Below are 12,096 nucleotides of genomic sequence, written 5' to 3'. Positions count from 1 at the left end.
AAAAAAAACAGATACAGTATCCCTTAAAATGAATAAAAACGAAATTCAATGCAAACCTGCAATAATTAAATATGTTAAATAATCCAAAAATCCTTTATGTATTTAATCCCATTTTATTAACCAATGTCTTTGCTGCCGACCTTCGATGATCCAATTCCTCCATGCCAATAAGCAAAAATTACTCCAGATAATCTAACATCTGTTTCCTTTTTTTTTTTATTGCTAAAGAGTTGGCATTTTTTCTTCTGAGGTCTACTGTACAGAAATGAATTGACATTTCTCTAAGTCTGAGGCTTTTGGTGCGAAAAAGGCTTTTACATTTGCCAAAAATAGAACTTTTTATATTAAAAACGAACAAGCAAGCCCTGCCCAGATTTAAAAAGTAATGCAAAAGTAATTACTTTCCATAAAAAGTAACTAAGTAACGTAATTAGTTACTTTTTAGGGAGTAACTCAATATTGCAATCATGCATTACTTTTAAAAGTAACTTTCCCCAACACTGGTCCTAAGTATGAAAAGATGGATCTCAAAATCATACAGTCATTGTTGGAAAGGGTTCAAATACACACACACACACACACACACGCACGCACGCACGCACGCACGCACGCACGCACACACACACACACACACACACACACACACAAACTGAAAAAGCAAAGAATTTGTGGGACCTGAAGGATTTTTTCTGAAGAACAGCTTAACTGTTCAGGACAAACAAGAGATGCATAAACAACTATCACTAAAAAAACAGCTGTGGATCATTCAGGTAACAACACAGGGGTGAACAGGGTCATTTTTATAAATTCAACTTTTATTTTCTATTGCGAACTATATGTAAATGTCTTTTACATTAAATGTCTTGTTCAGGTCAGTACTAAATACCAAATAGCATGCATTTTCTACGATCTCTTTTATTTTGCTGAAATAATAACAATTTGCAGATTCTTGTAAACTTTTGACCTCTTTCAGCTTTATATCATTGCTAAATCATTGCAGCACCAATGCCATATCCACAATCTGTGCTCCAGGACTTAACTGGATATCCTGCACATGCACTATCAGCCCTACTTTTTCCTCTGGGGTGGTTTCTACACTAACGTGGCAATGTATCCCTGGACACATGCAAAACATGCCATTAAACACTATCTCCTCTGACGATGACAGCACACGGACTCCTCTGCGGAAAGAAAAAAAAAAAGGGTTCCTGTTTCTGTGACACTGACTTATCCGAGGGGATTTAATGACATCAGCGGCTGTTCCCTACCTTTTCTTTCATTCCCCCTCCACCTCATTCAGCCCTGCAGCCAATCAGCAGGCAGGAATGTCAGGACTCAGTGGGATAGTCAGTGTTGTGTAGCAGCGTTTGCTCTGCGCTCCGGATGGTGGGCGGAGCTTCAGGGAGGATAAATGGAAGGCGGGCAGGTTGAGTTGAACACAAGCACCTGTCAGTCTCTCTCTGGTGAGATCTGTGGACTGCAGATAGCAACTGCTGTATATCATCACTTAAGTGGATTTAACAAGCTCTTGAGATACTACAATGGCTTTCTCAATGCGAACGGCTGTCTTTATTACTGTTGCACTATGTGTGCTACAGCAAGGTAAGAAACTTCTACCTTTTATGAGAAAAGATTCACTTTCGGTTTTCTGTGGTTGGACACAATTATATGCTATTATTTATGATCTGCACTGCAAAAAATGCTTTTCTTCTTAGATTTTTGTCTTGCTCCCAGCCAAATTTCTCAAAATTCTTAAATCAAGAAGAATTTTCTAGACAAGTAAACATTATTGTCTTGTTTTCAGGAAAAAAAGAAGAAGTCATAATTAAGTGAGTTTTTGCTTAGAGAAAGCAAAATAATCTGCTAATGGGGTAAGCAAAAAAAAATAAAAAAATCTTACAAGATTATTTTATTACCCCATTGGCAGATTATTTTGCTTGTTTCAAGCAAAAACACTTAATTTTGGCTTGTTTTTTCTAAAAACAAGACAATAATTTTTACTTGTCTATAAAATCTTTCTTGATTTAAGAACTTTTAGATATTCTGTCTGGAAACAAAACACAAAATCTATGTAAGAAAAGCATTTTTTTTTTGCAGTGTGTTGTTTTAACTTGACATTTAATGGAGCCCAAATGGTAATTTTGATTCTTAGATATGGATATAATAGTTATACTGTCTTATAAAACAGCATATATACTTTATAACCCCATTGGTGGATATCTGCCAAAACGTACAGTAACACACTGTAAAGAAAGAAAATCATTGTGTCTTATTATCTTTACAGATAAGCACGGCAGTTATTAGAGAGTGTCATATCTATATAGAGTAATGCCATCTGTATCAGTAGTGTTTGTGTATTTATCAGATTAAGTTGATACAATTTCAAAGACTTTTAATTAAGAATAATATAAAAACCCGTAAATGTTATTTTCATTTAGTCATATAAGTTCAAAAAGTCAGAACATTTAAAGAAAATGTTTTGGTTGCCAAATCAACATTTTGTGACTGGCTTTAACCATAGGTTTTGTTTTCTAGGGTTTGGATATCCACTGTCTGAACAGTCTGAAGAATCTAGCAATGCACCTGCTCTCAAACGGGTCCGAACCAAACGCTGCTCCTGTAGCAGCTGGTCAGACAACGAGTGCATCTATTTCTGCCATTTGGACATCATATGGATCAACACACCAAAGTGAGTACATTTCAAAAGACGCCAGTTTTAGCTTAAAGTAAAGGTGCTTCACAATGCCAAAGAAGAATCTTTTTGTCTAAATGGTTCCAAAAAGAACCTTTAGAATCTGTAGAACCTTCTGTTTCACAAAAGGTTCTTTGTGGCAAATAAGGTTCTTCAGATTATAAAAAAGGTAAGTCAGGGATGGTTCTTTAAAGAACTTCTATGGCAGCGCTTGAAGAACCTTTTGAAGCACCTTTGTTTTTGAAAGTGTACACCCCAAAAATATGATTTCATATGATTTTTACCACTTATAGTTCTCTGTTTAACCTTCTCCCTCATATCTCACCACAGTAAGATCACACCTTTCGGTTTGGGAAGTCCTCTGTCCCGTCGCCGGCGCTCCACGGGCCGCTGTGAATGCGCGAATCCCGCTGACCGGACCTGCTCCAGTTTCTGTCACAGCAGGTGAGCTCAGACTCCAGCTTGCAGCTCCACCCTGAAGATGAAATCAGACAGATACGTGTCATTTTGTCTGTCGCGGATGCCGTAGGCAGCCATGTGTGACCTGCGGAGATCAAGGCAGCTTGTGTGGTTTTTTTTTTACCAAGCTCTGATATGCATCCTCTTCTCTGAGATGAAAGCAAATAAGGGAGTGAATGAGAAACCGTCTAATGACTAAAGCAGTCGTGAGTCATGCAGGTCACCAAATCAAAGGACAGCTATTTTTGGTTAAATATAGTTTAGTTTAATATTATCTAAAAATTCCTGTGGTTGTCCAAGGACAGCTTTAGTCCTTGTATTCATCTGTTTTTATGTGGGAAAGACATTTACAGTTGCTTCCCCTTGGGTGCCACTGCAAAAAATGCTTTTCTTATTTAGATTTTTGTCTTGTTCCCAGCTAAAATATCAAAAAATTCTTAAATCAAGAAGGATTTTCTAGACAAGTTACAACTATTGTCTTGTTTTTCGAAAAAGCAAGTCAAAATTAAGTGCATTTTAGCTTGAAACAAGACAAATAATATGCCAATGGGGTGAGGAAAAATAATCTTGTTTTCTGTTTAAAATAAGATTTTTTTTCTTACCCCATTGGCAGATTATTTTGCTTGTTCTAAGCAAAAACTCACTTAATTTTGACTTTTTTTTTTTTTTTCTGAAAACAAGACAATAATTTTTACTTGTCTAAAAAATTCTTCTTGATTAAAGAGTTTTTAGATATTTTGGCTGGAAACAAGACAAAAAATCTAAGTAAGAAAAGTATTTTTTGCAGTGTTACTTAGATTTTTTTGTCTCTTTCCAGCTAAAATATCTAAAAATTCTTCAATCGAGATTGTCTTGACGAGTTACAATTATTGTCAAATTAAATCAAAATTAAATGCGTTTTTACTGGAAACAACCAAAATAATCTGCCAATGGGGTAAGAAAATTATCTTGTTTTCTGCTTGAAATAAGATTTTTTTGCTTACTCCATTGGCAGATTATTTCGCTTGTTCTAAGCAAAAACTTTGACTTGTTTTTTGAACAAAAAAATGTTACTTGTCTAGAAAATTTAAGAATTTTTTGATATTTCGGCTGGAAATGACAACCAATCTAAGTAAGAACAGCATGTTTTGCAGTGGAATAAAGTGGATCGTATAAACATATTTATTTGATATTTTATTTTTCATATCAAAACACCTTTTATGCCATAGCTTTAGAGCATGCATGACCAAAGAACACATTTGAATGACCAAATTGCTAATTAGTGATTTCAGCATGTAACCATATTCTCAAATTATTTGCAGTTTGGAAAATCCAGATATGGAGATTGTGACCCAATTTGATGACCAGTCAAATCTCAAGGACAAAACTAGTGACAATCTACTGTCATCTCTCAGGTAAATCTTTTTATTATTATTATTATTATTATTATTATTATTATTATTATTATTATTATTTTTAATAAACATTCACTCAAATCATGATAAAATATCCTGGTTTGTTTCTAAACAATATGCCATTTCCATTTGCAGGAAGGCGATTAAAGAAAACCTCATGACAGCCTCTCGATCAGCTTCAACCAAGAAGAAATCCAGACCCAGGAATCTCTTGATTGGTTAGAGAGAAAGATGAGGTTACAGTCGTGTGATGGAGCGTCTGAACAAAACCAGTCCTGAAGGAAGAAGAGTACTCAAGCAAGGTGGATTCTCTCAATTCAAGACCTGAACTGCTGAGACACAAACCCTTGGTTACTTCAGCTGAAAAGGAGCAGAAACATCTGTCCGCCAGAGTAAAAGATGATTTAGGTGGTGAAAGGAAGAACAGAGATCACCTTTTGCGTCAGTAAAATGGTGACTTTCCAAATGAGTGAGTTAAAAACAGTAGAAAAATAAAGGTGCTTCACGATGCCATAGAAGAATCTTTTTGTCTAAATGGTTCCATAAAGAACCTTTAACATCTGAAGATCCTTTCTGTTTCACAAAAGGTTCTTTGTGGCAAATAAGGCTCTTCAGATTATAAAAAATAAGCACTGAATGGTTCTTTGTGCAACCAAAAATGATTCTTCTATTGCATCACTTGAAGAACCTTTTGGAGCACCTTTATTTTTAAGAGTGTACTGCAAATTTGCAGGTTAGGGTGAAAACGATGAAAGAAAATGAAAAAATAAAACCCATTCACCCTCTTCCTGAAATATTTTAGATACTGTATGATCTCTATTCTTGACACTGGATATTTGATTTTTAATATTCTTTATTTATTAGATGTTTTCTCTGTATCAGAGCTTAATTTGATTATTTATTTATTTATGTATTTATTTGACTTTAATTTGGAAATGAATGTCATGCTTTCTATGATAAACTCAAGAAAGCGTCCACATATTTTAAAAGAAAAGAACGAAAAAAGAGGAATGTTATCTGTTTTCTTTATTTATAACTCTTGCTTCCCTGTATTTTTCCTCCTTTTTCCCTTCAGTAAAGGCGGAAGTATTTATTGCATACTTTCAGTCGAGTGTTTTTACTGTTCAGAGACCAGCAGGTTTCAATAGCTCAAAGCTTGCCAGAAAATGCTGTTATTGTTTTCCTAAAGTACAAACCCGCTGCTACTGTCTGCTGGCTCCATTATAGAAATACTGTAGAGTTACTGCCGCATTTAAGTGGAATCTGTTCATTTAAGTTTCATTATACAGAGCTTTGACTATTGTAATATGAGCATTTAGTTTTGCTGTACCTGTTCTTGTTTTTTTTTTCTTGTGAAAAAAAAAAAAAAATACTTGAATGTTTAAACTGGAATTGCTTACAACCAGCTGTCCGTTTGTTAACTTATTTAATTTATTTAATGAAATTTATTTTTGTATTATTTCATCTATGAATAAACAATATACTACTGAATAACACAGAAGTCTTTGTTGAACTGCTTACAACTTCAGATGAGTAAAATATCACTTCTTGTTAAACATTAAACTCCTCCACATAATAAATCCAACACCTCAACAGTACATTACACAAAAACAAATCTAACACAATCCCTTAATGACCAATGACTTCATGCATAATTTGTTCCATCCACTTGTGTGGGCTGTGAATGTATGAACAATACACTTTCGGTTATGAAGGCTCTGTGTGCACTATTATGTGTTTTCTGGGGTGTGTAAAAATTATGTGGCAATTTTACTGTCATTGGGAAAATTTATGGAACGTGCGCCTATAAATGAATGAACAGATGCACATATTTGGATATTTTATTGTGTTTGTGATTGTGATTGTGTGAACTATTTATACTTGTCATACGTCATATTTCATGCTTTAAGATCTTCTTGATAAGTGTTCATGTAGCGCTTCGGAGAACTGAATTCCACATGTGCATCCAAACAGGTGCGCAACATACTTTTCTTAAAAGTCAGCAGAGCTTTAGGTGAGGCCAAAACATTTGTGTTATTTCTTTTTTAAGCAATGTTTGACAGTCGTCTGGGACGGTATTTTATCTTGTTAAGATGTGCAGTCTCTTTGTCTAGGAGCCCATTCCAGCTGCCCGAATGTTTACTCAACACGTGCAGTTTTGAAATTCCGATGAACTTTTAAGGTGTCTCATAATGCAGGAGGAAAGGCTCAAGATGCGGGTCTATCTATAGAATTTGGCTTATGTAAAGTGTTTGAAATTCCTTACATCATTACTATGGGTTACTGTGGAGTAACTAATACAGCCATCAATTGGTTATAATTTTTATGAGATTAATTAAAAGACAATATTTGATGACAAAGAAACAAAATATGATTTCAACTTTATTCTGACAGTCAAATAAATTACTGAATGCATGCATGATAGAAAAAGCCCTTTTTACATAATTCTAAAGAGGTCCTATAATGCTTTTTCACTTTTTGAATTTTAGCCAGTGTGTGGTGTGTATGTTTGGGCATAAAAAAACATCTACAAAGTTACAAATCTCAAAGTCCACTCCAAAGGGAGATATTTTCAAGAACTACAACGAACGGATCCGTTGGACTACAGCGTTTGTTTTCTGGATGCTATGATGTCACAAAGCTCATTAGAATATCATTCAAATAAATCCCGCCTACGGAAATTCAAATCGTTGGCGGGTGGGGAGGGACGAGGTGGGGATTCGCCTAACTTTAGTGATATCGCATGGACAGACGCTTCTGGAATGCTTCAGCAAGCCGCAGAGTGGCTCGTATAAATGCAAGCATTGACTAAAATGTCCACGAACTGCTCCGGTAGCCGTGCTAGAGCCGTGCCATTGACGTGCGGTATAGAGGGTCAAAACACTTGCAGAGCCGTGGTAGATGAAAACACAAGTGACGGTCGCCAGAGCCACGGCGTAGATGTGTGCATTGCGTGGAAAGAGATTTATTCATCATACAGTGTACAGTAGATAGCTTCACTAGCCTTACACTGGAGCTGGTTTCAGGCGTGTAAATAATTAAATAAATTAGCACAATAATGATAATATCATGTATCGCGATCTTGCAGGCTGGCGATAGGACCGACACTACTGTAGCATATTATTTACTCACCTTCCATGCATCATATGACTTCCTATATGACATCCTTCTTTCAGACGAATGCAATCTGAGTTATATTAAAAAATAATCCTGGCACTCCCAAGCTTTAGAACGGCATAGACAAGTGTTTCTCTCCATCAGTACAAAACAAGTCAATCCATAATAAAAAGTGTCTCACATGGCTCTGGAGGGGTCAGTAAAAGCCTCCTTTAGCGAACTGATGTGTTTTTGTAAGAAAAATATCCATATTTAAAATGTAAGAATCAATTTAATCTATCTTGCTCGCTAACAGTTGTACAGGGAACTTGCTGCTCTGGGAAGGGGAGTGGCAGGACTGAAACGGTGTCTAAGCTGTTCGCCAATCGCAACGCAGTGTGACTGCTAACCAATCACAACACATTTAGTTTTTCAAGGCAGACATTCATCAAACCCAGAACTAATCAAGCCATTTGTGCCAGCCAGGGGTGTAAGCTATTGTAATAATGTAAATTATCTGAAAAATAATGTGTTTTTTGAACCACCAAGCATGAGAGCATGTTCTAGTGCACTCCCAAAACAAAATAAGGACTTTGTAAAAGAGCATAATAGGACCCCTTTAAGGCTTGATTGTGTCAATATATTTCTTATTTTTACTTTTTTTTTTAAATTTACACATTTTCTTTCCTTTTTATAATGTGTATTTATAACATAATTTTGTAATTGCACTAAATTCAAATTAACAGGCAATTCACAATTTTAATTTGTTAACAAAAAAGAATATTGAAAAAAAAGAAAATACTATTTGTGACCCTGAACCACAAAACCTAAAGTCTAAAGGAGAACTTCACTTCCAGAACAAAAATATTCCAAAATCCCAAATGCGGTTGCAAACAATCCCAGCTGAGGAGGAAGGGTCTTATCTAGCAAAATGATCGGTTATTTTTTTTAAATTACAATTTATATACTTTTTAACCTCAAACGCTCATCATGTCTTGCTCTACCTGATTTTTATTTTTTTTTCCCGGTTCAAGACGGTTAGGGTATTGGTTGAAAAAGACATCGTATTTTCTCCCTCAACTTCAAAAATAATTAAAAAATCACCCTACATCGCTGCAAAAGTAAAGACCCTGTTTTTACAAAGTTAACATGAAAAGAAGATCAAACACCCTTCACGCAAAAGGTAAAACATCGATGTAGGGCGATTTTGAAGTTGAGGGAGAACATGAAATGGGAGTTTTTAAACATACCCTAACTGTCTTGAACCAGGAAAAAAAAATTCAGGTAGAGCAAGACAAGACAAGTGTTTGAGGTTAAAAAGGATTTAAATTGTAAAAAAAATAAATAAAATAAAAACAACAATCGTTTCGCTAGATAAGACCCGTCTTCCTCGGCTGGGGTCGGTTAGAGTTTTTTAAAGCTGGATTTAAACTGCATTTTGGAAGTTCAAACTCGGGGCACCATAGAAGTCCACTATATGGAGAAAAATCCATAATTTCTTTGAGACATGAAAGCCGATTTTCCTAATATTTAGATTTTTTGCACCCTCAGATTCCAGATGTTCAAATAGTTGTATCTCAGTCAAATATTGTCCTATCCTAAAAAAAAAAACATGCTCACTCAGCTTTCAAATTACATATACATCTAAATTTAAAAAAATTAGTCTTTCTAAAAGAAAAATATATTTAATTTACTTCTTGCTATTTCTTTCTGAATCATTGTTAAATTCACTTTGTAAGTGAAAATCTTTACCAACATCTGATCAAATGATATTTCAGTACAACATATATAAGTATTTTACACCGTTATGTGTGGTTCTTACAGCAATGGAATAGAGGAACCATTTAGAAAAACAACAACAACAAAAAAACATCTCTTTCTTTCCTTTTTATAATCTAAAGAACCTTCTTTAGACAAAAAAGATTCTACTATGGCCTTTATTTTTAAGAGTGTAGGCCACAGTTACTGTAGTGAAACAAACTTTCCCCCCTTCATCCGTCTTTCTTTCTTTACCAGAGATGAAAGCACCTTGTGCTCACACAGCTCTTTGAGAGTAAACAGCTGACTAAGTGTAAGAAAAAACAGGATGCCGTCTGCACATTCCCGCCACATTCCTTCAGACGCACAAGTTAACGAACTACTACAGGGGGAAAAAATGGAAAAACAGTGGAAAAACACTTGGTGAGAGGAAATAATGTGGCTGGGACGGAAACTGATTACGACTAAATTGTTGTGGTTGTCATAACACGGTGTGCTTTGTTTTAATCTTTTCCTTTGTGTTCTCAAAGATTGTCTGTGCTGTTTAGTCCATTAGCAGTGGATGCAGGTGCATGTATGTCTGCAGGTCAGCATGCATTCATTTTAAGGACATTTAATCTTTTCTTCACTCGTTTTTTTTTTTTTTTTTTTTTTTTTTTACAGATTAGGGTGATTGCAGTCTGAAGGTTTCTAGTCTTCCTTCTCTTTCATTGCAGGAGTGTCCAGCAAGCAATAGTCGTCATTTCACCATCTGGGTTAACTATGAACCTGACATAGTCCAGCTATGTGTAACCCACTTTCAGCCCAAATAACCTTGAATTTGGTTGCATGCCATTTTTTGGCAAAATAACTAGTTATATGAAAGATATTCCATCCTGTAAGCCAACTCAGCAGCGTTTACAAAGTTTTATGGTTTAATTTTTTTAATTTACATTTTTTATTTTTTTATTGATGACTAGTCTAATATTGGAATATGTTTAGACGTCTATTAAATTTTCACTGACAGCCCAAATACAAACTTAAAGTTTAGGCCTAGACGCCTGGGTTGTGTTTTCACGGCTAATAGACATCTTTTAGACCAAAAATTGCTTGCTGGAGTATATGTGTGTGTTTAACTTATACTTAAGGAACAAAATGTCCCTAGAGCTTGGCTGAAATCTGGCAAAATCTCTTTTAGGGGTAGAATTAATCTGCACTGATTATAATTGGCCTTGTGTAGGTCTATATATTGGGGGACGGCATCAGATACTGATTTATGGGACCTAAAAGTCTCCACAGCATTGGGGCAAACCTTGACAGAACATACATGTGAGGTTAAAAACAGATTAGAAGAAGATTAAATGATGCTTTATTTATTATTTTAATTTAAAATCATTAGGTTAATAGTTGTAAGGCTTATGAAACAATGTGAAAACGACAGAAGTTAGGATGAAGTTTCCATCATGACATCGAAACTAATGTGAATGTGTGACAGGACATTTGAGTTCAGGAAATATGACGTGAGAGATTGCATAACACGTGTTTTGTGAAGCTCTGCTCACCCAAAGGATGTGATATTTGCTTGAAATGATTTGTGATGCCTCTTACTGCTTTAATAAAGCATCACAGCTGTGATAATGTGCGTTTATAAAATATTTTTACTGATGAGAGGTTTGAAAAACTCTTCATATGCAGTCAATGTTGTTTATCCTTAGAATGTTGCTATTTGAGCACACAAATATTGGGTAAAATAATCCATTTCCAATTAGATTTGATTATTTTTACTAATAAATTTCAGCACTGAAAAATATATATTTAATTTGTGTAACTTGTATACCATTCCTGTAGCTCACACAGCAGAGGCCAGATTTAGTAAACAAAGCAAATTATCATAAGGCTGCAATGTAGAGGAAAGTTTAGCGGTTGATCTGTTGACATTGAGCAAGTTAAACACAGCCGGATCATTTCCATAGCAATCAACATAATTTACCAAGAGCAATTCAAATTAGCATCATAAACAAGCAGAGCCGATGATAATCAGGCAGTTTCATAAAACGCGTTGACCAAATATGTTAGGCTTATTTTTAGTTAGTCTGACTCATTGTCAAATGATTTAGTTTCATAAAGTAAATTTAACATAGATCAAGCTGTCACTCCAGCCACTTATGTTGAGAAACTATCCTGGGTGGTTTTCCCAAAAGCATTGTTTGCATTGTATAGTTGTTAGTTCCACTGAACTCTATTGGTAAAAGACGGAACTTGAGACCATATGGGGCCAGTTGCATAAACTTAGCCTCTATGTTAAGACAGTGTCTTATAAACAAGTTTGACCAACTAGCAGTTAGCCAAGGGGTAACCAGTCTTATTTTTGGATTCAACTACATTTTTATGTAACTGAATGTAAAAAATGATGACCAGTCTTAAAGAAAAAATAGCTAACTAACTTTTAAGAGTAGTCTTAACCTTTGCAACCGGCCCTATAGCTGCTTTTGGGAAACGCCCCCCTAAGCGCTAAGCTGAGGTTCTCTAAAACTGACCAAAACTATCGCAATGATTTTACCACTGACTCTCTCACATACAATTAATTGACTTTATTAACTGATAACAGTTCAAAATAAAAATATGCAGAAAATGTAACTTAAATAATAAATCAAATATATTAGGCTACAACCGATTGTATTTAAAGAGCCCAAGACTTAATGACATTGTTTAAAGATA

The 12,096-nt window shown here is 35.1% G+C and overlaps 1 protein-coding gene across 1 annotated transcript; it reads left to right on the top strand.

Annotated features, from left to right (window-relative positions):
• Window positions 1–1,458: 1,458 nt before the first annotated feature.
• edn2 (endothelin 2) lies at window positions 1,459–6,016 on the top strand. The gene is made up of 5 exons (XM_073822508.1): window positions 1,459–1,602; window positions 2,536–2,689; window positions 3,023–3,136; window positions 4,453–4,545; window positions 4,681–6,016. The coding sequence occupies exons 1-5, from the start codon at window positions 1,542–1,544 to the stop codon at window positions 4,766–4,768; spliced, it is 510 nt and encodes a 169-aa protein (XP_073678609.1). The 5' UTR covers window positions 1,459–1,541; the 3' UTR covers window positions 4,769–6,016.
• The last annotated feature ends 6,080 nt before the right edge of the window (window positions 6,017–12,096 follow it).

This window comes from Garra rufa, chromosome 17 (genome assembly GCF_049309525.1).
Source record: "Garra rufa chromosome 17, GarRuf1.0, whole genome shotgun sequence".
NCBI lineage: Eukaryota > Metazoa > Chordata > Actinopteri > Cypriniformes > Cyprinidae > Garra > Garra rufa.
Note: the sequence above shows the minus strand (reverse complement) of the source record. Positions and strands in the feature narration are given on the sequence as shown.